The 27,647-nt window shown below is 38.0% G+C and overlaps 1 protein-coding gene across 1 annotated transcript; it reads left to right on the forward strand.

Moving 5' to 3' along the window:
• Positions 1-5,593: 5,593 nt before the first annotated feature.
• LOC140242967 (uncharacterized) lies at positions 5,594-27,647 on the forward strand. The gene is made up of 13 exons (XM_072322710.1): positions 5,594-5,624; positions 6,401-6,465; positions 7,509-7,604; positions 8,255-8,420; positions 9,096-9,212; positions 10,270-10,364; positions 11,069-11,097; positions 11,652-11,744; positions 12,483-12,706; positions 14,376-14,486; positions 23,611-23,667; positions 24,902-25,011; positions 26,397-27,647. Exons 1-13 carry the CDS (start codon positions 5,594-5,596, stop codon positions 26,562-26,564), a joined length of 1,362 nt encoding a protein of 453 aa, XP_072178811.1. The 3' UTR covers positions 26,565-27,647.

Genomic DNA, 27,647 nt, shown 5'->3' on the forward strand with positions numbered 1-27,647 from the left:
GTGAATGTTATTTAGTAGTTGTTTGAACTGAATTTGTTAAGAGCAGGGATTTCTGTACACATCTCAGAGGTATCTTTCAAAGTTTATAAGTGTTTGGTGTCTTTCCTAAAAGGTCAAAGGCCAAGAATTCTCTTTTTGCTAATTTGTGCTCAAATTAATCGTTAAACTTAACGTGAGGCTCATTTTGAATGAAAAGATATTTCAAGGAATGTCATTCAGCTTCTATGTGGCTCCGTATGTCAAGTAGACAGACAATTAGATAAGAGGGAAATTAAAACGTTTCTGGAAGGTGTGTATTAAAGTACTAATTGCTGGTCTATGCTTGAAGAATATAACTATAATAGGTGAATTGGTTGTCACTGATGAGCAATTGGAGTTCAGATTTACTGCTTTGGTATTTCTTGAGGGTTTTATTTTTTGGTTATGAGAAATGTACTCTTACAATTGTATTTGAAAATTGTAGGTGTTTTGGAGCACCGTCTTTTAATAAGGTTGATTTGTCTGTAATATGTACTTACTCCTGTCCCAGAATTGGTGATTGTTCACTTTGAAAGAAATTCAAAGTGAGCCCTAACCGTTCATGAGAGCAAGATCTGTGAATGTAATTAAACATTCTTTATGAGTTCATCTGTTTGTCCATGAGGAAAATCCAAAGGAGTACACTGTACTAGGCTTCCAGTTGGATTGTTAGTTTGTCAAATATGTCATTTACTGACATTGACTGCAACGGTTGTCAGCTGTCACCACAAAATGACATATGTCTTTCCTGGTAATACAGTATTTTTTTTTTTTTAAATGGTGAAATGTCCATTCCTTAACATGTTTTGAAAACTGACCACTGATGATGACCATTGCCCCTCCAGTAACACTGTAATGAAATTCTTATCCGTGATAAGTTTGCAAATGGACGATGCATTTAAGATACAGTACATGTATAAAACTTGAAGCTTAGTTTTCTACTTTGAATGCGAATGTCGTGCTGCCCCTTCAAAATGATTCCGTAGGGACATCATCTGTACTTCATGAGAGTCTTTGGTAGGTAAAACGATAGGTCCTTGATCATAATTTTTTTTTTCCTCATTGAATAATTGCATATTATAGCTCCATGGATTGGAAAAGAACTTCTCTCACGACTATACTATTGCACAGTACAGCTGTATTAGTATTTTACAGCTGTAGTATTTTGATGTCTTGAGTTTACTGTATGTTGTCACTTTAGCATGTCAATGGTTACAGTATTTTTGAAACATTTTGTTTTTTGTTTTACCTCTGCCCTAGTCAGAGCTGAGCAGCATGCAGTAGAAAAAAAAAGAAGAAAAAAAGTCTCCTATGTATGTTTATGTTAAAGAGTGTAATTGTATATAGTTGTTCAAGATGGGAAGGCATCTTTAAGAGGTCAATTTGTGGCTTAGGACCTTGTTCTACCCACTTGATTATGAACTGCAAGTTATGTGGGCATACCTAATGCATGCCTGTGGAAAAAAAAAACCCCAACATATTTACTCAATTCAGGATTGGATGCAAGGGAAGCAAATTGTTTTATTTCTTCTGAGGTTGATTTGAAACGAATCAATTATCTATGTGTGCATTCCCTGTCATTACTATTGTGATCACCAACGGTGTGATGTTCAGTAATACAGATTTGATATTTTATTTGATAAAATCTGCCAGTGTCCCGTGTTGTGTATTGGAATGTATTTCATCTGTGACACCACTTCCGTCACAGTCGTTGGTGGAGACAAATAAAACAAACTCGACACAAGCTAAAGCTGAAAGAGAGAGTGGGGAGAGTGAGTGATATAGCACAGCCAGCAGATTGAAGATTTCACTAGCAAAGAGGGAGCTGGAGTTGTTGATAGAAAAAAAATATTTTCTTTTTAATACTTATGTCTATTCATCTATCTACCTGTGTATATATATATCTATATCTATATCTATATATATCTATATATATATATATATATATATATATATATGAAGAGTTTGTTTGCAAAAACCGATAAGTCCATATTTGCCAAATGGAGATATTTGCGATTAAAGGTCAAGAAAAATAAAGAGAATAATAAGAAAATTTTTGCTTCTTTTGACCATAACTTCAAAAATATACCTTTATATATGTAGTGACCAATATATCATTTAAAAGGTATCATTTTGTACCTTATGACAGAGATCGTACTTCAAAATCTTCAAAAATGGACTTATCGGTTTTTGCAAACAAACCCTTCATATATATATATATATATACATGTGTATGATAACAACCTAAAATGGCATTAAAACGCTTCATCCTGGTGGGGAAGCGCATGTTAATGCCATTTTAGGTTTTTATCATATATAGTATATACATGTATATATATATATATATATACTGTATACGCCGTTATTTTCGCGAATGACGAGGTCATAGACATTTTCGCAAGATGTTGTTTTCGCAAATCGATGCCGACGCTTACGTCAATGCTCTATTAACAAAGCGCATGGAGACAATTTCGCATGTTGTTAAATTTGCGATCCAACTGCAATTCGCGAAATTCGCAAAAATTAAGCCCTTGCGAAAATAACGGCATATACAGTATATCGTCGGCCTCATGCCAAAAGGGCCCTAACAGTGTACAAAGTCTATGGTGTTAAAGGTAGGGAATCCCATTTGCACGCCTTAAATGAAGAGTTGTATAAATACAGTGGTATGTTGAAGAGAGTATCATTTTAGAAACTCCCATAAAGTATTGGAAGTGGAAGGTAACATTTGGTACATTTTTTTGACCGTTAGATTTTGAATTGAATTGTTTTCGGGGCTCACCGTAAATTCCAGTACATTACTAGGCTACCTTTGCAGACCCATGTACTGCATGTGTGTCCATCATGTATATTTTGTGAAGAAAGTTCATCAACACTTACAAACATTTCTATATACATTCTTGCCACACACTCTATATGTTATTACATCAGCTCTTGTACTTTTAGATTTGTGTTTATAGATCACAAATACAGAAGAATGCAACAAAAAAGGCTTAAGTGTGGCTGACACACAGAACTACTGAGTAGTTGAGCTTTGTGCATTATTCAAATTTTAGATAACTGTTGATTCCAAATTTCTAAGCAGTGGCCTAAGCAAGTCCCCTGGGGTTCATATTTAATGTTTTGCTGCATTTTGGGAGGTCTGTAAAAGGTATCCCCTACCTTTAAGGCCCTTCTGGCATGAGGCCGACGATATATATATACAGTGTACATATGTGTATGCCTACACGTGTATTAGATACGATCATAATTGTGGTTGTTTTGTTTGTGAGAATCCCCCCCCCCCCCCCACCATCATTATCAGGCATTTTGTTGATATGCTATACATAGTACAACTACTAGTTTATCATGGTGCTCATGAAAAATAATTTACGTGATACACAAACAAATATTAAAGATCTCCTATCAAAACCTAGATGAATTTGTAAGAAACCTCAGATTGTCATCACATTTTCATGATCTGAGGCCTGTACATGCATCACTGAAATGCTTGTAATAACTACTCATAAGGGGAAAAAAATGTTGTTGTTGTTGTTGTTGTTGTTGTTGCTGTTGTTGTTGTTGTTGTTGTTGTTGTTGTTGTTGTTGTTGTTGTTGTTGTTGTTGTTGTTGTTGGTTTGGTTTTAATGGCGTATATCACTCAAGATTGAGTATTTATGCCAAAATAACTCAATGCAACAAGATTGAGTATTTACCCCAAGACAACACAACGCTGACCTTACAGCAAGCCGCTCGGGTCACAGAGCCAATCTTGTATAAACGGCGCCTTGAGAAAAGGCTAATGTCAGTATCTGAGGGACCGCGGTTTTCACGGTGCAGGTGAGTTGAGTTTCTGCTGTAAATAATCTTAATCATGAGGTTGATGACTTATTCTGCAAGGTAGAGTGGACAATTTAGAGGCAGTGTACAAAACTTTCTACCTGGTATTTGTGACAACTTGCGGTTCATTCAGTCTGGACTCATCAACAAAATGTGTGCGGCTTACCGCCGCAAAGAGAGCCGATTTTGACGGAGTCCCACGCCAGAGAGTGCGGGGACCTGGCTGCTCGTGCAACCGTATGTACGTGCGTGACGTGAGAAACCGCTGCATTCGTGTATTTCATCACGTTCTCTAACGTTAGTTAATGTTATTTTAAACATTGAAAAGGTATTCTGTTTGACGAGATTACATTCTGAAAAAAAAGACATCAAAAAGCTGCCAGTCTTGTAATTACACCTTAAATTTAGGCCTAGTTACGTAGAATATTTAGAAAAGACATGCCTGAAGTCTGAAGATCAGTTCGGGAAACCCACTCACAAGGGGGGCCCCTCCTTATAAGTAACCCGTCCCCCTTATAAGTAACCCCGTCCCCCTTATAAGTAACCCCGTCCCCCTTATAAGTAACCCCCGGGGCACCCCTTGTAAGGAGTCTCCACGCTTTTTTGCAATGCAACGCGAAAATGAAAGGACTGCGGCAATTCTTATTATGTCCATAAAGCTTCACAAGTTTCCTAGTTACTCACGAAATTTGAGCAAAATCGGTTCGAGGCATCATATCTAAAATCATGGATTTAAATGCGATGTCAAACGACCCATGCGAATGCTGAAATGCGAGCGATTACTGGCGTGAGTGTCGCCAGGCGCGGCGGCGCGGCAATGCTTGAGTGCAGACGTGGCGACTGACCGTACTCAGTCGCCACGTCTGCACTCAAGCATTGCCGCGCCGCCGCGCCTGGCGACACTCACGCCAGTAATCGCTCGCATTTCAGCATTCGCATGGGTCGTTTGACATCGCATTTAAATCCATGATTTTAGATATGATGCCTCGAACCGATTTTGCTCAAATTTCGTGAGTAACTAGGAAACTTGTGAAGCTTTATGGACATAATCAAGCGAATTGCCGCAGTCCTTTCATTTTCGCGTTGCATTGCAAAAAAGCGTGGAGACTCCTTATAAGGGGTGCCCCGGGGGTTACTTATAAGGGGGACGGGGTTACTTATAAGGGGGACGGGTTACTTATAAGGAGGGGCCCCCCTTGTGAGTGGGTTTCCCGAACTGAGATAAAAAGGCTAAACAGATCATGATGATACTTAGTTACGGTATGACTTGGATTCTAACTTATACCAAGACGTTTTTTTTTTTTTTTATACTTTTGTTCACCCGTTTTTATGCTGCGTTTAGCTGCTGCCATATACTAGTAGCAGTAGTCACAAATGAATCACTGTTTTCATTTCATCTTTATATGCCTGACTGGCTGATCATGCTGATTACAGACAATTGGTTGAATTTGTCTTTCCCCGGGGCTGCACACTGGTCACTCACCCCCTTTTTTTTTTTTTTTTTCTACTGGTCTGACCTGTCTGGCAGACCAGCAGGTACAGGTGCCCAGTTTTTAATATACTGGTCTATTCCTGAACAAGTTACTGGTCTGACATTGATTTTTAACTGGTCAGGGACCATCTGACCAGTGCCAGTGTGCAGTCTTGCTTTCCCTCTAATCTACCTCATTAAACCTTTCATATTATATTCCTTCCCAGACCAGCTTGACAGCCAGTAGATCTACACCAAAAATGCCGGTCGCAGTTTGAGTGAAAAATGGACTGTTCGGAAAGAAACGAGCCTGTCGGTGAGTAGCACAGTGTCACGAGTGTGGAAAAAATGAACTGTTAAGCTAAATCGATTTCAAAATAGTCTAGATCTATTATTTTGAAATCTCTATCATCTCTCTCATCTTTATCTACATTGCATAGTGGACAGCTGCGTGTTCATCATGTGATTCATTTAGTCTAAAATTTAGTCATCTGCAAGTAGAGTCGATCATAAATTTACAACTAGTACAAGGACAATGACTTCGCGAAAGTGTTGTCAATCTCTTCTGCATACAGCACATGCCATAATATTCATAATGATAAAAACAATCAAAGGTGAACAATCAAGATTCATATCACCAAAATTGCCATGTCCTCAAAATGTCAAAGTTGAAGCAATTAGGACTTAAATACTTCTTTAGGTGCAGTCACATATCTTGTGTATGAGGCTCCCACAATAGATTTGGCTTCTTATTTTGCTGTGATTCATTTTTTTTTTTCCTGAGGAATTGATTATACCTTATATCTTTATTCCCTACCATGTATGATTTGTGAACAAGCTAAAGACATGCTAGTCACAAAACCTGGGTGAATTGCTTGCACCTCTCAAAACAGACCACAAACATGGTTGTATTACAAAGTATGAGTAGATGATAAACTCTGTTTTGAGCTAAAATGTGAGCAAATTTTCCCAGACTTTTTTTGCAGGTGGTTTCCCATGCTGTCCAAAAGCTTGATTGTCAAATGAAATGATTTCTTACTTTTTTATTAGTGACTATTTTTTAGTGACCATTTTGTGTCTTAATGTTGACAGGTGCCAAGAGAGACTTCGGTTCCTTCCACTCTTCAAATGTTCAGGAGCTATGTGAAGCACCAGAGGTAAGGTTTACCTGTTGAGGACAGTTTGATTTTGCTACAACAGGCATTTCCCATAGATGGTTGCCCGAGTACATAGACGGGACTTGTCCTCAACGGGTTAAAGGTGAAGGGTCACAGCGGGCACACATGATGACCGATGATGTTGAATGAAAGAAGTCAAGTGCAAACTCATGAAAAGTGTGGCGATCATGTTTATACCAGTTGAGGATGAGCAGATTTTGCTGTCTCACACATTTCCCATAGACACCTGGCCGAGTATACCTTGGACTACTGTAAAAGTGGAAATTTTTGACATTTTGAAATTTTCTCGCATTTCGTGCAACGAAACCAGCGTGAAAATAAGAGCACACAAATATCTTTTGCTTGCTATACGTTCCAGTATAGTTCGCGTCTTGATTCTGCGGAATTAGAAATTCTCAAAACTCGTCTCACCCGACTAAGCGTGAAAAATTACTTGCACGAAAATATCCACTTTTACAGCAGGGTCTTCAGCAGGTTAATGCACTGAAATTACGGCAGTAGAACTGGCCTGTATGATAAGAGGAGTGCTCTGTGTATATTGCCAATGAGGGCAGTAAATATTCAAAATATTCATGACCAGAATTAGCCAGCACTGAGTAGAGGTCGATATTTCCCACAGACAAATCACAGTTCAATCTTTGTAGTCTACCAGTGTCTTGGTATATTTCTTGAATTGGATGTGAGTATGAGGTGAGGAAATATTTGTTGAATAAATCTGGTGTATGGGATTTTGACTGTCTCAGAAAGTGTCAAATCTGTCATATTTCCTAATGTGTATTCACTATAAAAGAAAGTCAATAGTAGAATTTTATGTGATTGCAAAACAACAACAACAACAACAAAAAACAGAGCACTCGTGCTTTATTTTGATGAACGTTGACCTTTATGTATGTCCCACATGGCATAAATTTGATATTTTGCTGTATATTTCCAAGATGTTGTACAATGGTAAGACTGGTGTGTAGAGCTGCTAAGTCAAGATGTGGCATTTAAATTTCTTTGTGACCTCGTCTGATTTGCAGGATTTATACGAGCCACCTAGCTTCCCCTTTGAACTGCCCAAGTTCACAGACTGCGAGTTCGGCACAGAAGTGCGACAGAAACACTTCTTGCTGGAAGTAAGTTGAGTAAAGTTTGCCAGGCATACTACTGTTGAAGACACCCTCTCTCTTCAAATTAATGAAATTCTTGCATGGAGTCATTTTTTTTTTTTTTTTTTTTTGCAACTGATTGACAAATTGCCCTTCATCAACATACATAAGCACCTATTATTCAGAGTTTTAGTAGTAGTAGCCATGATAAAAATCATGGGCATACATACTGGACTTAATAGAGCAACACCTTGCTGATTGCTAGACAGGTGTCATTTTCATTAGGCTACCAAAATTCTGCCTGATAATCGGTGATAGTTCTGATCCCTTATGGCAGCGATTGAGGCATATTTCTTTCAAATGATTGATTCTTACTTCGAGTTGTTTTAATTGCAACTGATTGACAAATTGCTCTATATCAACGTCCATGTGCAATCCTATGGCAGCATTTAAATTAGTTGTCAAGGTAACCAGGATCACTGATTTTACCTCATTACATCAATGCTTCATTGTAAATGTGCGAAATGAGAGATAAGCTAAATACAGTAATGGGAAATTGGAACCGCCTAATTCTCATCATAAGTGGTACCTCATTGTTAGTGAGCTTGTGATGATGGGGTTTCCCTGTATCACCCTCTAATCCAGCCTTTTCTCTTCATCTCGCTCATTTGAAACAGGACTGCACCTTCCTGAATCATGGTGCCTTCGGTGCGACCCTCAGGGATGCCCTGGACGTGGCACAGCAGTGGCAGCGGTACGTGGAGAGGCAGCCCCTGCGATTCTTTGACCGGGAAGTGCTCCCCCACATGGCTTACATCACCAGGAGACTGGCAAAGTTTGTTGGTGAGTCGCGGAGGTGACACATCTCGCTGAATAGTGCTATGTTTCACGGTTTTCTTTTGCAAGTTAACTGCTTGTGATACTGGAGGCTTTGGCGTACCAATACACTTCATTTGTTGGCACATTCATTGAAGGAATACTGTATACGCCATATATTTAGCGAGTCTAAATTTTCGCGAATCGGGAATTCCCAACGATTTCGTGAGTGGTTAAATTCGCGATCGTGGAGTCCTGCACCGAACAGAGAAACGCGCATGTGCACGTCACATCCTCATCGGGATCAGAGTCAATATTTTCGCGTGTCTTTAATTTCGCGAATAGCACCTGATTCGCGAGATTCGCGAAAATAAGAACCTCGCGAAATATTCGGCGTATACAGTATTTGTTTGTGCAATAGGGAAAGTAGATTTCCTTCCACACAATGCAATACTGATTCTGGCTTATTTCTAGTGTTAAACAAGTTTGACCATTATGTTCACAGAGTTTCAAACTGATGCATGATTCTGACTGAGCTTTGGGCATTCAAAAAGAAAAATGCACAGTTACCATTGTTAGTATTATCATTATAGTAGTAATTGTGTCTTTGTCATTGTCACTGTATTTACTACTTAGTATTCAGAGTGTTGTCACAATGTCAATTGCTTCTATTGTTGTTGATATTTCACCCCTTTCACACAGGAAGTGATGCAACTGGAATAGTCCTAGTGCCAAATGTCACCACAGCCATCAATGCTGTCATACGGAGCATTCCATTCCAGAAAGGAGAGAAGATCTTCTGTCTGGATACAACTTATGGTAATCCTAACATCCTCGTAAATCTCTGTACAAGTTGAAGTGGCAAATGAAAATGGGTCAGATGTTACATGTTATGTTCGGTGAAATGCTTGAAAACAGCTAGCAGATGTACTCAAACAGAACAAAGCATGACAGGAATCGTGTCATGTTACTTTGTAGAGTGCATTGTAATCATGTGTGCTTTATTGTGCACCAGAGCAAGAAGATATTGATGGCATATTGGAGCATGCAGGCATGCTCCATGAAAAGGAATTGATTATTAATACATACTGTACTTTAACCCTTTATGTGCCTAGGCACTTAGATATAAACTTGCTTAGCTTTGTAATCAACATTCAGTAATCCATTCAAACTTGACCTGGCTGAAAAGTTAGTACTAAAGCCCACTCAGTAGCTGGCATTGTGCCTCAGTCCAACAGGAAGACCCTGGTGACACAGCAGGGATTAGGTAATCTTTGTTCATTAACATCATTAGTTACGTTCAGACGACAAGTCTTAACCTCGAGGTTAGGAAACCTCCAGGTTAGAGCTTGTAGTTAGGGACCGTGAAGACGCTTTCGTAGTTAGCTAACCTCGAGGTTAGCTCGATGTTAAGAGCCAAGAGAAATCTTATGGTTAGCACTCTAACCACGAGCCGCGGGGGGTCCCCACTCGTAGTTAAGCACCGTGTGGACACAAAAATCAACGCACTCAAAGGGGAAGGAATGTAACCTCGAGGTTTCGTAACCTCGAGGTTAGGGCGTGTCGTCTGAACATAACTATTGTTAGTTCATAACTTTTTTTTTGTCTGATTTTTACCCTAAATTTTCACTGAATACTACTTCTCTGATTTGTCGATTTTTATACAAAACAACATAATATCGGGATGGACTTTCCCTTAAGATGCTGTCTTGGGCATGCTTTGCTGTGATGTGCAAATCTGTCTCAGGTACTCTTGACTATTATTCCGTGATGTGTGTGTGTGTATGTATATATATTAAAGTCTTGTATGACCATCGGTACTTTCCTCTGCTATGTCAATGATAATGACCACTGGCTGTTGGGATGACCTGTGCAGGTGCTGTGAAAAAGCTGCTGAAGCATACGGCCGAGGTCATGAACTTGGTATACCAGGAGGAGCGCCTAAAGCTTCCTCTGACATCAAATCAAGAGGTGAATGTCATTTAATACTTATAATATATATATACAGGGCTTAACATTGGTGGTGGCCCTGGGCCACTAATAATTCAAGTTGGGCCACCGTATTTGGAAAAAGGCTATATTTTGGTGGTCCGATCAGGCATGTACATACATGTAAGATTCAGTATGGATTTTTGTGTTTCCTTGTTTTTTTGGCCACTATATTTCTTCTTCGGGCCACCAAATTTCAGATTCAAAAATTGTAGCGGCCCAAACAGGCCACCAGAAAAAAAGATAATGTTGAACCCAGATATAGATAGATAGATAAATAGGTATGTATCAGTATATGTATACATGCTTGTTACATATTGTGTCATTGCCTATTGAAATATGAAATCTTACCTGTGTTTTCAAACACAAGGTTAGGATATATCTTTTCTTGCTACATGGCCAGTTGCTGATGGATTAAATATACATTGAACATGTAGTTTTTGTTAATGTTTGCACATGGTTTCTACAGATGTACTAGTATATCATTCCACATTTTTGTTTCATTTCATCCTATTAAATGGAATGCAAAAGTTACTGAAAATACTATTCCTACATTTGAACTTGACAAGCATTAATTGAATAACCTCCAGCATCAATTTATTACCATTTGATTACATTAGTACCTGATTTCAGAAAAACCCTCAAAACTAAATGTTGTGTTATGTACTTCACTTATTTTCTTACAGATTTTGGATCTCATATCTTCAAAACTGAGGTAAATGTCAGCGAATTAGTAAGCTGTATTTCCTTTTTTATTGCTTTATAGTAATTCTGTGATGTGGTGTTTGTGGGGTTGTCTGTTTTTTTTTTTTGTTTTTTTTTTGGGGGGGGGGGTTTGTCACAAAGAAAAAGACAAGTACAGCAAAGTCTTCTTCCTTGACCTTTGAACTCTTATGCTTCATTTACAACAGAAAATGTACATTCTTGTACTCTGTGTTTTTTTTCCATGTGACATGTAACATGGTCTGATTACGGTACTCGTGATTTCTAATCCATTTATTTTGTATATGGTGGAGATACAAAGATGTCCACTTGATCAATGCAGAGTTTGAGAATAAGCAGCAGTATGTGTTTGTCTGTGAAATTTATAGCTTTGTCACTAGACGTTAAAGGACATATTTGTCAGATGAGCTATTCAACACAATCTTTTATATTATGCAGCGTGTCTTCAGATCGAGCATTGTCATAGTTCTTGTCAGCTTCAATTGTGAGATGGCTGATTTTTATTTTCCTGTTTTCCTTCTTTTTCATCTTTTCTTTCCTCCAAAGTAAAGGGACCAGGCTTGCAGTGTTTGACCACATTCCGAGTAATGCAGCTTTCATCATGCCAGTCAAGCAGATTGTCAAGCTGTGTCATGAAAAGTAGGTGTTCTTTGGCCTCTTTTAGGCTGTATCCAAAAGAGGAATTGTGTGTTTCACTTCTCCCAGGCTTCCCCTAGACTTTATCAGGCACAGTAGGGAATGTATTCATTACTGGTTCTCGTATATAACTGTAGGATACATAATTATCTATCTCTATTGCTTGGTTTCTCCTTGATTTCACCAAACATTCATGGCAAGCTGCTTTTGTTGTGCTGCCTTTAGAAAATAAGAATATCACTTCAACTAACAGGCCTTTCCTGTGGATTTGTGGAGTTCTTAATTTCTTACTTTGAGGAATTAAAATGTCATTGTGTTTGATCTATTTGTGTATGTTATTCAATATAACTTATACCAGAACTGATTTCCAGATGTTTCTCCAAGCCTTCACGGCAGGCTGATTTTTGTTGTGCTGCCTTCAGAAAGTATTATCACTTCAACTGCCAGACCTTTCCTGTGGATTTGTGGAGTTCTTAATTTCTTGTTTTGGGGAATTAAAATTTCATTTTGTTTGATCTGTTTTTGTATGTTATTCAATGTCACTTATACCAGAACTGATTTCCAGATGTTTCTGATGTAAGGAATTGAGTGGCATTTTTATGAGGACCTTATTAGATATAATTTGAGAATTGTTTTTTGAGTAATGAAAATATGTTGGGTTTTTTTTTTTGTGGAGATTTTGTTTCCATGAGAAAGATCTTGTTGGAAAAATCCCATTTCCTGTTGCTCTTGCTGTCATAGAGGTGTTCCAGTTCTTATCGACGGAGCCCACGCTCTGGGGACACTACCACTGGACATGAGGGACTTGAACGCAGACTACTACACAGCCAACGCCCACAAGTGGCTGTGCAACCCCAAGGGGTGCGCCTTCCTCTACGCCAGGCGGGAGCTACGGGCGGTGACGCGACCCCTCGTCATCTCACACGGATTCGGAAGCGGATTCAGCTCAGAGTTCATCTGGTCAGGTGGGCAGAGACAGTGTACTCTCCAGCCGAGTAGCTGTAGTGACTCAGTAATGTAATGCTGCATTTTACACCATGTTTCCAGTTGCCACGGCAGCCACATTGCAGGCTAGGCCACCATGGACAAAACAGGTTGGACATGAGACAACATGGTGAGATAGGATAGGCAAACTGACTGGCCGTGATTGCCGTGGATGTCTTGCCAGATTTTTGAACTGTCTAAAAAATTTGCCACGGCAGTCCCGGTGCCAATGAGGGACCTTGTACAGTACTGTAAAAGTGGATATTTTCGCGCGACTAATTTTTTCGCGCTTGGCCGGTCAAGAAGAGTTTCGTGTGTTTTTAATTCCGTGGAATCAAGACGTCAACTACTGGAATGTATGGCACGCAAAAATATTCGCGTGCTTTTATTTTCGTGCTAGTTTGCGTGAAATGCGCGAAAATTTCAACACCGCGAAAATTTCCACTTTTACAGTATGCCGTAATAAAACTGGGTGAAAACTACAAAACATGACGCCACGAATGAAGCTGTAACCAAACTTTAAAATGGTCTGTAGTGGGACGTGGTGGGAAATATTGGTAGTTTAGCCTGATGAGATGTTTTGAGAAGAGGGTCTGATAACTATATGTTCTCTGGGGTGAGGTCTGGAGCAAACAAGACGAGAATATGAAGGGGGGAAAACAGGAGAATGTCTCATCTACCCATGGCGTTATTACGTTTCAGGCAAACGCGGCTGCTGTGGCTGCCGGGAACATGGTGGAAATGCAGTATTAAAGACCTATGTAATGATATAAACTCTTGTGAAACATTATCAAAATTTAAAAAGAAAATCTTTCAAAATGGACTTATGTATTTGTTTGTTATAAACTTGTGGGAATCTCATTGGAGTGAATCCCAGTATCAAGTTAGTAAAGGATTTTTTTTATTTTTTATTTTATTTTTTTTTTAATCACCAAAAGAATTAAATTGGTGTCTACACTTCATCCTCAGTGTTTGTGTTGTGAATCTCGTTTGCATTCTGTGCATGAGTAGATTGTATTATGATTTTTACAGAACTTATTTCCGGCATGTTAATGGCCCAAATTATAAGCTGTGCTTCTCGGGGTTCATAACCATTATTAACTTATCGTCACGTAAACATGCATTATCACAATTCAATGTCACATCAAATTGTTATTCAATACTGTTCGTAATTGTTACTCTGTGTCTGTGTTTATCATTGAATGATTGGTTCTAATGAATTGAACTGAATTGAATACAAATGCCTGTTGACCTGTGTTGATTTGTAATACCCTGATCATAACTAATGTGGCCAAAAGAATATCAAAATATGTGTCATATATTCCATACCTGTTGTTGCTTTTCTGCTATTCTTCTTCAGAGTGCTTCGCTCTGCCCACACACACACACACACAAAATACCAAACCAAGATTCTTCCATTGTATTGACATAATCTGGAAATCACTGCTAAATTACCATCTTGATTAACCCATTGAAGACGAGTTCCAAGAATACTCAGGCAGGTGTCTGTGGGAAATGCATGTTATAGCAAAATCAGTCCATCCTCAGTGGGTTAACAAAAGACATCTGACTGCACTTTCCTCTACATTCTGACAAGTCATATTTAGATGAACGTTTAAATTCTTGCCTGCCTTGTGCTTGCGTGTGCAGGTTTGAGGGACTACAGCCCTTTCCTGGCACTTCACACAGTACTAGATTTCTGGCAGGCCCAGGGCGTCGACCGGATGAGGGACAAAATGCACAGTCTTCTCGTGGAAGCAGGTAATCACATCCACTTGTGTTCTTTCTGAACTGAGTAGAGTGCCCAAGCACTTTGTTTTATTTAACCTGCCAAGCAATTTCTATTCAGACCTCCACTTTACTCAGTTCATGAGTCCCTTTTGCAACCCTTAGGGGGTGTTGCAAGAAAGTTGCAATTAATTGCAACTCCCCAAAATCTATTGCAAATCCTGAAATCCATTGCAAATTTGCAATCAATTGCAAGTTGCAATCAATTCTGTTGCAAGAAAGATGCAATTGATTGCAAATCGATTGCATCTCTGCAATCAATTGCTAATCAATTGCAACTTTGCAATAGATTCAGGGGTAGTTGCAAATTTTGCAATCGATTTGCAATAGATTACAAATGTCATAATTGCGGCTGCTTATATAGATGCTGGGGGACAAATCTCCAAACTTGATCATTTCTTTTAAGAAAAAAGAAGAAAATATTCCGTATAAATGACATTTTTATGTAATGTATGATTGTGTAAGATACTTTTTTTTTAACATACACAAAGTGTATAAGGGGTTACTCAGTATACTAGTATAATGAATCAGCATGTGGTCGGTCGGGCAGTCCGTTGCAAATCTTGCGTCGCGAACTCCATCTACAGTAATTTTGAAGCAATTTTGATGAAACTTGGGTTACATGATGACATCGAAGTGAAGATGTGCAAGACGCTTTTTTTTTGTCGTTATCGGAGAAAGCGTTGCCATAGTAACCACAATTTCCCAAAAACCTTGTGGAGTAAACTACTGCCACAGTATTTGAGTAATTCATTTCAAATTTTATGTGTATAATGATCTCTAGGTGTACTTATGTAAGAAACACTGGGTTTGTACCCGACAAGGCGTTGCCATGGTAACGGCATATTTTCTTGAAAATCTTTTGGAGTGAACTCCTTCCACAAATTTGAGGCACTTGAACTCAAATTTGGTGTACATAATGACATTGAGGTTTAGATGTGCAAGACACGGTTTTTGTGTTTGTCGGAGAAAGCGTTGCCATGGTAACCATAAATTTCCCAAAACGTCGTGTAGTGAACTACTTTCACAGTATTTAAGCTATTTGTTTCAAATTTGATACGTATAATGATCTATAAGTGTAGTTATGCAGGACACACTTTGTGTTTGTACCTGACAGGGCGTTGCCATGGTAACGGCTATTTTTTCTTTGAAAATCATGTGGGGTGAAACTTTCGAATTTTAAGGCAATGGAACTCAAATTTGGTGTACATGATGACATTGAGGTGTAGACGTGCAAGACATGTCTTTTGTGTTTGTCAGAGAAAGCGTTGCCATGGTAACCACAATTTTCCAAAAAACTTGTGAACTACTTTCATGGTATTCAAGCAATTCATTTCAAATTTGGTATGTATAATGATCTATAGGTGCAATTATGCAATACACACTTAATTGTGTTTGTATCCGACAAGGCGTTGCCATGGTAACGGCATATTTCCTTGAAAATCTTAAGATTTGAACTTCTTTCACTATTTTGAAGCAACTGAACTCAAATTTGGTGTCCATAATGACATTGAGGTGTAGATATGCAAGACATGGTTTTGTGTGTCTGTCGGGAAAACCGTTACCATGGTAACTACCCAAAACATTGCTGAACGAACTATTAGTTTATCTATTTCAAATTCAGTATGTAGGGCGTGTAATGATCCAAAGGTGTAGTTATGCAAGACACTCTTTGTGTTTGTATGTGACGTGTTGCCATGGTTACTGCATATTTCTTTCAAATCTTTTTGAGTGAACTACTTCCACAATTGTGAAGTACCTGTAGTCAAATTCACCAGGTACTCACGAGGTACTACACATATGTATACACACACACAGACACACACACAAACACACATAGCAAGGTCAGTGCAAATTTGTGATGGACACATTTAACAAGAGTATAGTTGAAATTCTGTTGTCATGGAAACAGCGCATTTTGACCCTAAACTCAAGTTTAAAAATGCAGATTTAAATTCAACTGCAGTTTCAGGAAATTCAGAAGAAATTTCGGCGCATGTCAGGATGGTACTTTAAAGGTGCACTTCAGGTATTTATTAAAGCAGCTGTAAGCACTAGAATGCCATTTTTTAATGACGTAAAGTATGAATATGATGCATTACATGATATACACCATATCACACTAAAATTAACTACTGTATGTGCTCAATATTCTGCAAGGTATATATCTTCATGAATTTCCCAAGACAGCTGCTACATGTATCCATGAATTTGAAGACACACAAAAATATCAACTCTGACACTGACATTAGGGTGCATCTGCAAACATATATTTCTACATTCAGTACTTTGTACCCCACAATCATGAACTGAACTACTTGCACAATTTGTTTCAGTCTTGATAAATACTTGTTAAATATATGGCGCGAACAGTATCGCAAATTAAGCTTGCTCCTCATCCACCCCCCCCCCCCCCATTTGCCCCATATCAGATGATGCTGGGCAATTGATGACAAGACATGATGGAGACAAAAGACACACTGTCTCTCTGAACAAGACAACATGCACTTTCACAGACATGTAGGACCCCTACATTGTACCTCTTTTCTTGTTGCTCTCATATTGGAAGAAATGTTCATATAATGAATGATAGTACAGAGAAATGTGCAAAAGAAAAGCATACTACAAGTATGAAAAGGCAGTTAATGAGAATGCACACATTGCTGAGTACAGAAGAGCCAATTACACGTGTACTTAGTATACACTCCTCATTATGAAACACTAGTTACACCTACAAAATGAGAAGGGGTGAGTAAATCAAAGTGTTACATATTATTATGATATATGTAACATTAAACTACTGGAATAATTACTAGGTTCAATAATTCATTACTGCTGATTGTTTGTTTCTTGTATGTTGCTCCATACATAGCTCCCTATTCACTGTGTGATTGACTCCATCCCTTGCTTGTGATTTTTCTATTTGTTTTTATGTTTTTTTAAATCAATAATCAGATTCATTTATACTTAAGACTGATAAATTAAATGAACAGTCTCTGTAACATGCTTAATTGCAAACTGGTTGACAGTCTGCTGGAAACCCTTCAGTCAACTACCTGTAGCTATCCTCATAAATAGGATTACTTCACATGCTCTCTTCCAAGGACATGTAGGCCTATCGCTAAATGTGTCAAATCCTCCACATTGAAATCTGTATTCTATACACCTTATGTCTTCTCTGCAGTTCAGCACGACTGAACACATACATATGTAGTGTATGACATGAACATCTTCATGATAACATCATGCACTCACATCTGAATTACACCAAGTTTCTCTTCCCATTGCATAAACCCTATCTATCCCAGATCATACCATCAACTGAGCTCAAAATTAACCCACATCTATGGCTGAATACTCATGTGTGTGTTCCCCACTGTCACGCACTCATGCATATCTTTTAAGTATGCATGGTCATAGAGGCACTAATACAGTACTGAATATTAAGACAACCACGCATAAAGTTAGCTTATCTACATGTAACTTATCTGCATTTGTATACTTGTGCTGTGATCTACTCATACAAACATGTCTTTATTAAGTTTAAGGTAACCAAATGTTACAGATACTTCTGACATGCAGAACTGTTAATTTTTTGCCCAAAAATGTATGCAAATGCCCTAGAAATGTGTTCAATTATGCTACAATATCACGATGTCAATTGGGAAACAACATATTAACCAAAAAAGATTCACCATTGTGTTCACTGTATACATGTAGCTTTGTACAACTGATTAGTAATGTAATCTGCAAATTGGCCCACAGCAGTATCTACTGATCTTTTGTGCTAGTGTGAAACAGATGCAGCTTGTTGGAAAATATGGTTTACTACATATCTCGTAACTACCTTCTAGCCTTCTAGTGGGAACTATCCCAGGACCCATGAATGCAATACAAATAAGTGATTCAATTGCTGAGAAATCATATTCAGTGCCATCTTGCCACAGCACAGGTTCATCTGCCCCCAGGTGGTGCTACACAACTGTAAACAAGATCAAGATCATCATAATTTCAACCAGTATTTATTAAAGAACTTTTTTTACCACCAAGAAACATGAAATGTCTCACAATATACCTTATGGCAGTTTTGAGTTCGATGATGTCCTTTAATACAACTGTTTGTTATTTTGAATGTTCCTTATTCTAAAGGTTTGATAGCCTGAAATGGAATATGGCTGAGACTTACAAGCCTTCAGAGTAACAAACCATATTTTGTGGTTTGAATAACAAAACAAGGACAGGTGAACTGTTACCTTGGAGATTATGAATACAGTAGTAGCTGTATTTACAGTGTATAATGGACCAGGGTAAGGGAAAAAAATATAGTAAAACATGTCCATAGACATGATGTTCATGGCCAGATTACTCTTGCATATTTAAGTTATAATTTTCCTACAGCTCTCTAGAAACTCAAACTGTGGTGCTTTACAGTGTACATACATATACCAGGGAGGTGAGTCACCTCCCTGCATTATATACATACTCACATCATGGACTGAACATTTCTTCCCATGAAAAAGAACAAAACAGGGCTCTGCAATATGTTTTCTGCCAATCTCTACGTGGAGGGTTTTGGATGTTACATGTAACTTCTTGAACACTGGTTCAGTAAAAGGTTGATTATCCCATTATCTGTGCTAATACTGCAGAATAAATGACTCACACAAAATAAGTGACAGGGGCAAAATATCCAGAGGACTCTTCAATATCTTTGAAAAGCACAACGTGCTAATATTATTGTAGCTAGCACACTTGGATGCATGTGATGCAGCCGAGATTATTACTACCCATGCACTTGTTGCAGCTCTGAAACACTGCTTGCTTCGTGTTTCCCTTGTTTTCTAAGAGTGATGACCTCAGCCTGATGAAATGTGTTTAAAAAATCACTGCCTTGTTTTGTTCACACTTTTCCTCATTGTTGACAGCGAGCTGCTCATCCTTTGCAGTGTATACCGTCTCTTGACATCAAGTTTGGCCTGTCTGCCCTCAGCTGCCATTCCCTTGATTCACAGAAGTTATACCTAGTTATGATACAAGAAATATTAAAGAAATAAGAAATGGGAAATAAAAATGGAAACATTGCACTCACAAAGTCGTTTTGTGGACATCCAAAAGGCGTTTTGTGTAAAGGTATGATGGTGCCAACATTTTAATTTGAAAATGAGGGAAATTTCAAACAATCAGTAATATACTGAAGAATTTGTATTACATGCAACTTCATGCGCCAAAATAATATATACAATGTACCTGAATCATGAAGGCCTGAATACTACTGTCAGGATATGTAGAGCATTTTCAGTTTTCAGGGGGCTTGATAAAGAGATTTGAATGACTAAACTCTTTATTAAACATAATATAAGCCATTGCTGTACAAAACATTCCTTTCATTATGGGTAACTTTGTGTTATGTAAATTTCAATGCATCATTTTTGCTTATAATTTTGTATGAACTGCTGCGAAGTCTTCTTTACTCATTACTATGCCATGCTGTACATTTTCTTGTTCAATAGGATGAAGTCATTGCACAAGTATCCTCAAATGAGACATCACATCAGAATTTATCCTAAAACAATAATTGACAGATTCCAACAAATCAATATATTCACATTTCAAGCTGAGAGGTTCTACACATTTCATTCTCTCTCTTAACTGGAAATTATCGTACAATGTACAATGTTCACTTACTGTCTGTGTGCACTGGCTGCAATTCTCATGCTGGTGTGAGTCTCGGTCTTGAAGAAACATGGTTTTTCTCCTCTTTTTCTTCCTTTCCCTGCTGATAGAACAGATAAAATTGTCTCATCTTGCAGAAGTACAAAAGAGCAATGAGAATTTGCAAAGTTACAACCAAACAGTGTAGGAACAAAATGGACATTGATGTTTAGAAGCAGGCACTTGATATTACAATAATGTTGGAACACTCTTTGAACTGCTTTCATATCCTCCCCTCTGTAACAAATTAACCCTCTATACAGTCATTCACCTTGCATATTAAAGTCAAATAATCACCAAAGTCTACAGTCTTTTCACATCCTCTTCTCTTTATATTCTATTAATTTTAATCTTCAAAAGCCAAAATTTCTTGAAGCAGAATCTATTTCTTTAGTCCAAATCAAATCGACTTAGGCACGGTTGACTGTTGACTGCCCATCATTCCATCACCCCCAATCATATTCATATGATGCAGACATGTACAATATTTTTAGTGCTGTACCGTATATATTATACAATGTACATTGCAAATCACATATCCATATATAGGCTCTCATGTGTCCTGCCTATTGCAAGCACTCTCAACTATGTTTCCTCATCTCCCAAATCCTGAGGTCACTGTGACATGGTGCTTGGGTAGGCCTATGGGGTTACATACAACTACACTATAGGGTGGCACACACCTTTTAAGTAGTAGAGTACGGTACTATGCAAATTCTGGTATCTAATTGGTAAGTGTCCATAAATACCATTTGTTTAAATGCATTCTAACAAGGCCTATTTGTTCTTTCCACAAACAAAAAGAGCATAAAGAATTGTTGTACTCATACTTATGACTCCATCAAGTAAATCACTTGAATTCCAGGCCTGGGTAGCTTTCATAAGTGTACCCCTTCAACCACTGGCACTTGTTTTCAACAAAAGCACTGACACATGTAAATATTTCTGCTTGGATATCCTACAGTCAGTTTGCTCATCTTATCCGTACGCTTCTTGTCTGAAATTTCAGCCTTTATGGTGACTATAGACCTATATTTACACACTGTATTACAAAACTTAGTTTTACTGGCACTGTTTGATACACTACACTACAGTACTATCATTGCAACTCTGATTACTTGTAGGTACTTGCTATAGAAATGGTTCAATTTCTCCCCCCCCCCCCAAACAGTAGCCCAACCAGATGCGGTGCGAAGTACAGCAACTGGGGCCCTGGGCTGTGTATAGTTACCCAAACAGATGCACTTGGCCCTTGCTCGTTTTAAATCCTAGCTTTTTATTGATCCAGCTAGTCAACACTAAATTGCAAGATTTCAATTGATCCGTCCAAATTCCAGAACAGAACAACCTAAAAAAGCGAGGTCTATTCCACCCAAAGAGGTTCTCCAACCTCTTTGATTCCACTTCCCTGCTCAAAGAAGGTTTTAGATTAACCCCGGGGCGCTGTAGGCCCACACCAATATCAATAATGACACGTCTGTGTAGGAGTCGCTGATCCGGTTGATACGGTTGATTAGTTCTAACCGTTGGACTAAGTGAACTCGTGGAGCACGTACCCTTGGGCCAACTCTGAACTTTCTTTAAGACCTGCAAAAGTAGAACTTCTACTACACCATGTAGGCCTAGAACCACTAGGCCCTACCTAGATGTAAACCCCTAGCTAGGTCTAGAAACTAGCCCAAATTACAAATAGGCCTACAGACTATTTTATATACTAATATAGGCCTCACACAGGTCTAGACCACAGAGTCTAATCGAGTGATTACTTAGGCCTATCAAAAATAAATTTACACATCAATTAAAAAATTCAGCAAGCTTTCGCGTCACATGGACAGTATCACTGCAAAATAACTAGCCCACATGTACAAGAGGGGAATGAGGCCAAGGGGGTAGGCTTAGGCTATGTAAAATCTAGATGGTTCTAGACTAGAGTATAGACTGTAGGCCTAGGCTACGTACATTGTGTAAGGCGTAGCGTAGGCCTAGCACCTATTCATCGCCATAGCACTCACCAGCACTCTACCGATACTATAGCTCCTAATCCTGCTTGAAAGTAGCTAGCGGATTTGGATAATGAATCGATAGATAATGAATAGCGTCTAGAGTACTTTCAGAAAGTCTAGTTGACATTGACTTTTTTTCTTTTTTTTTTAAAGCTGGCCTATAGACATATGAGCCCTGCCTCTAGAAGCAGAAAAAAAAAGAAAAGAAAAGGAGCTTGCCAATGCAAGAAAAAATGCTAACACAAAAAGCTATGTGTGGGACTATGATTGATGTACTGTGTGCCCAATGAGTGGTCGCGACGGCCACAACTCTGTCAGTTATAGGAAACACATTTTCCCATTTTTCAAGAAAATTCTTATAAGAAGTAAGTCTAAAGAACTAGCTCTTTTAAATACAAGACACAATGAGTAAATAATGGGATCAAAATCGACAATCTTTGTAACTTACTCTGTTTCGAATCCCCAACAATCGCACAGCAAACCTCCACCACAGGAGAGACACAACACATTGAGCTACTCTGTATAATATGCATGCAAATGCATTGAAAAAAGGACAAATTGGCTAGGCTTGTCTTGCCAGTCGCTTTTATAAATACAAAATACAGCAAGGGAGCTTGCAATTAATTGCATCTTGCAATTAATTGCAAGCTCCTTTCTTGCAACAGCAACTTGCGATTGATTGCAAGTTGCAATAGATCTATCTATTGCAAAGTTGCAATAGATATTTGCAATTAATCGCAACTCGACTTTCTTGCAACACCCCCTTAGAATTAGATTTCTTTCGTAAGCTGGTATGTTGTAGAAGTGGGTAAATCAAACCTTTTCTCAGAAAGATAAAACTCAAAACTTTCTTCTGACAGAGAAGGAATAGGTACTATATATTTCAGTGAATTTATTTTAACCCCTCACAAATTCCAGGAAAATATTCTTGGTACTAAAGAGGAGTGTATTGGGGTTGGTTTTTCATTTCTTTTCTGTCTTTTCTGTTGCTGTTGTTGTTGTTGAAAACTATTAGGTGTATTGGTATTAACTTAGGATTTCGTACAGGATGTTTGGAGATATTATTCTTCAACCACGCAAAATTCTGTGACTTTTGCACTAGGGATATGCAACCTTTAATCCATCAAGTCATGGGGATTTATTATTTTTTTTTTCTGTGATGTTATGTCTTTAAGAAATAATTAACACATTTTTGCAAGAATGTTGCTGGTAGGGGGATTATGGGTGATGAAACTGGCGCAAGAAGGAAGACTTACTTTTTTGTGTACATAGTGAAGTCATGATTGAATGTCTGAGCTTGTATCAAAATATTGCCCTTGGAAAGAGTTATTGTGTATGAAATTATCAATTTATTTGTGTATTTGTTTGTTTGTTATTTTCAGCTGTCCTGCTTGTGAAATCCTGGGATACAGGATTATTGGCTCCTCTGGACATGTGTGGTAATTTTTTTTTTGTTTTTCTTTGTTTGTTGTTTTTTTGCTTTCTTCCTGCTACTCACCAGTTGTTTATCCTTTGAATTGTGGAAAGCTTTTTGAAATTTCATTAGTATCATTTTCCCTCCTTTTTTTGTTGTCTATACAAATATACGCCTTAAACTTTTAAAATGTTTTCAAGATGCATCTCATCGGGTTACCAGACATTCAGTCAGGTGTGTTGCTTTTAACCCCGTTGAGGAAGGGTCCCTGAGTACTATACTTGAGCAAGTGTCTATGGGAAATGCATGTTGTAGCAAAGTCAGTCCTTCCTCAACAGGTTAATGTACAGGTGTAATATTGACATGTTGCATCACTCAGTCAGTTTTATTTATTTTTATTTTCTGCAGACTGGACTTCTCTAAAACAGACAAACAAACAAAATATTGGATATCAGACCAAAAATCTTATCACAGCTGATATCAAAGCTGCAAATTACTTGAGTAGCTTGTGACACACCAAAGAAGAAATAATTGCACTTAATCAGCAGTGTCAATCTTGTAGGGAAGCCCTATATTGGCAACTGAAAATAAACAATACCTTGTACAATTAAAGGATGCACATTAGATAATATGGAAGTTGATAAAATCGTCACATGATGCAATATTTGGTACCCAGGGGTACCAAATGAAAATTTGCCATTTTGTTGAATTATTATTTTTTTTTTTATTATCGGTGTTGTACCCTGGGTTACCAAAAATGTGTAAAAATAATTTTTAGTATTATTTTGCACAAAAATGTTTTCTTGTCTGTGATTATGCAACAATAAATGCCTGCAAATGATAACTTTTTTTTTCTCATTTACATGCTCTGTTGTAATCTTCACTGTTTAAAAGTTAACATGAGAGAAATATCGGCATTTGGATCGTTATAGTCGCCATGACCAACATTCCACAACTGTATGAGAATGGACATGAGATGGCGCTATACAATGCCATACTCCTGGTTACAATGGTACCCCGGTGTACGGCTCCCGAATCACATCCAGAAGTTAAGAATAAGAAAATATGCCAGCATGCCAACATGTTGTAAAGTTAAGTGACTGTATAATAGTATATTAGTAATGTATGAATGTAAGAGAGAAAGAGTAATGTATACTTGTATTATTTTATATTATAATATTCAGGTCTTTGGACTAGAAAAATGACTGATTTAGAGGACGTTTTCTTGCTTTGTTTTGTTCTTCCCTGCATGAACTCAGGTTCCATGGCCCTAGTACGTTTGCCCCAAGAGTTTAGTGCAAACAAGACGGTGGATTATTCTGTAGCAGAGTCCATTCAAAATGAGCTGTATCATCGATATAATATAGAGGTATGACAGCAGCCTGTCTGTTTAATCTCAATGTATAAAGTAGAGTTCAGTTTGGATGTCTACCAGTGGGCACTAAGCATGCATATGATTACAAAATTTATGCTGTAAAGTAAAATGCACATTAAAATTTTTGGTTTTACAATATACACAAGCCAGCACAGAAACAAGGGTTTTTAGTGAAGGTGAGGATTTAGAATGAGTATTTAAGTCGGCGTTAAATGTTAGATGGAGAAAAAAAAAGCCAGGTTTATTCAAATTAGGTTTTGCCAATATAAAGAAGGTCCTTAGGTTATGTCAATCTCTTTTAAACACTGAGCTTCCACTCTGCCTAATAATGCCAGGATTATAGTAGTAGCAAGGCTCTCTAAAGAATCAGTGTTGAGTTTGAAGCGGCTTCCGTGGGTAATAGAAACCAAAAGCTTTATTATATTCAGCTTATTACAGGAACATCTTTTTCTAAGTAACACTTCTGATCTATCAGACCTCATGGCCCGAATTCATGAAGGTGGTACAAATGAAACCGTGGTTTAAACCATGGACAAAAACCATGGAGCACCAAGTGTCGCATGGAATATTTTGTAACAAAATCAGTCATTTCGTCAATGAAATGATTATTTTGTAACGAAATAACAACATTTTGTAACTAAACGAACATTTCGTCCACGAAATGATAATTTCATTAACGAAACGGTCACTTTGTTGACGAAATGACCAATTTCGTAACGAAATATTCCGTGCGACACTTGGCGCTCCATGGTTTTGTCCATGGTTTAAACCACAGTTTCATTTGTACCACCTTTGTGAATTCGGACCATTGTGTAGCAAACAAAGCAATCTATGTGTCCATGTTTTCTTTTGGTTCTGTTTTCATACAATGTGGAACAGTACAATGAAGTATGCATGATCATTCTTTCCCTTTCATGCTTGTTTGGGATCTTGCTTAACAGTGTGCATTGTCAGCTGTGGTACTTCATACTACAGTAAACCTTGCTTAAGTCGACCTCGCATAAGTTGAATAATCGCCTAAGTCAAAGGTCTTTTCAAGTCTTCTTTGATTTAATCCCTCATAAGTCAAATTCTCTTTAAGTCAAAGCTATTTCTTCAGTCCGAATAGATTCAATTTAGGCAAGGTTGACTACCTGTAGTTTGGAATGTGGCACTCCATAGTTGAGCAATATAGTGCCATGGATAGATTATAATAAGGAGGACAAGTACTGCCATATTTGTCCTCCTTATTATAATCTATCCATGGCACTATATTGATGTCACGGTCATTTAGGATGTGAAAATTAATTCTACATCTATCAAAGTTTTGGCAGTTTGAACCTGGAATGGGTTGTAATAATGACCCTTACCAGAATCCACATTTGTTTTCTTGGCTACAGGTTCCAGTCAAAGCCCTGAAGGGGGCGCTCTACGTACGCATCTCCTCACACATCTACAACGAACCCTCGGAGTACAAGAAGCTGGATGCGGCCATCCTGGACATGGCCGAGCGGCGAGACCACGGGGCGACCACTTCCAAGATGCCAAAGCTGGATGAAACATCATGACGAGGGACAGGTTTTGGCGCCGAGACTTGAAACAAGTGTCCTGCTATTCCTGTCGAAAGCAGTACTAAACCTGTCTTTCCTCCCCTTTATGTGGATGAATTCCTACCAACAATAACTTTGAATATGTGCCCCCTCCTACCAAACAGATGAATATCAGAATCACCAAACAGTATTGGATGACTCGGATGCATTGTCTCAACTAAGGTACAGCCAAACAGAATGTGTAGCTGATAGCAAGCTTTTTACCGTGGTTAAATAGATAAACTCAAACTCAAACTCTTACATCAATCGATCATACATTTTTGGTTTAAAAGTCTTTTGATTTGATTTACAGGATCAGTATTCTTAAACATTTAAATTTAATTCTTTTGCAATGAATAAAACACAGCTTTCTTGAATTATGACGTAAATTTTTGAGATTCAGTTAAGATACGTTAAAAAGGGTTAATCGGGTTTGAAGTCTCCAGAAGTGACTAAATGTGTTGTACCAAAGCCATAAAGTGTTTCAACAAATTCGTATTACTCAATCAAAATCAAAATACAGTCAACCTGGCCCAAGTTGAATCCAAAGGGACTATAAAAAGAAAATTATTCGATTCACACAATAAAAGTAACATGTTTATGTCCATCCAGGGTGGAATTTCTCTCTGTCTTCACCAATTTTTCAATGTGTGTGTGGTCAACAACCTAGTACAGCAACTAGTACAGTAGAGCCACTGAGTCTTCTTGTAATTCGTCAATTACCGGTATGTACCTTGTGATGTGTCAATTACATAATCTTGTGATTGAGAAGAGAATGAACTACTTTCAAATTTATGTATAACTTGTTGTACATGTATACATAAGAAAAAGATTCAGAGGGAACTATCAGATTCATATGTACTGATGTTGGATGTAGCCAGTGGAATATTTGTGATTAGCAGTTTTGTAAGCAGGAAATTTTTCAGTGCATTTTGCACTCTATCTGTTGGAGAAATTATTACACAAGCACATACAGTATTTTGAGAATAAAAATATACAATGTACATACATTCGTTTTCTATCATATTTTCATCTGCAATATTTATAATATTAATCAAGTGA

Source organism: Diadema setosum, chromosome 19 (assembly GCF_964275005.1).
Source record: "Diadema setosum chromosome 19, eeDiaSeto1, whole genome shotgun sequence".
Classification (NCBI taxonomy): Eukaryota; Metazoa; Echinodermata; class Echinoidea; order Diadematoida; family Diadematidae; genus Diadema; species Diadema setosum.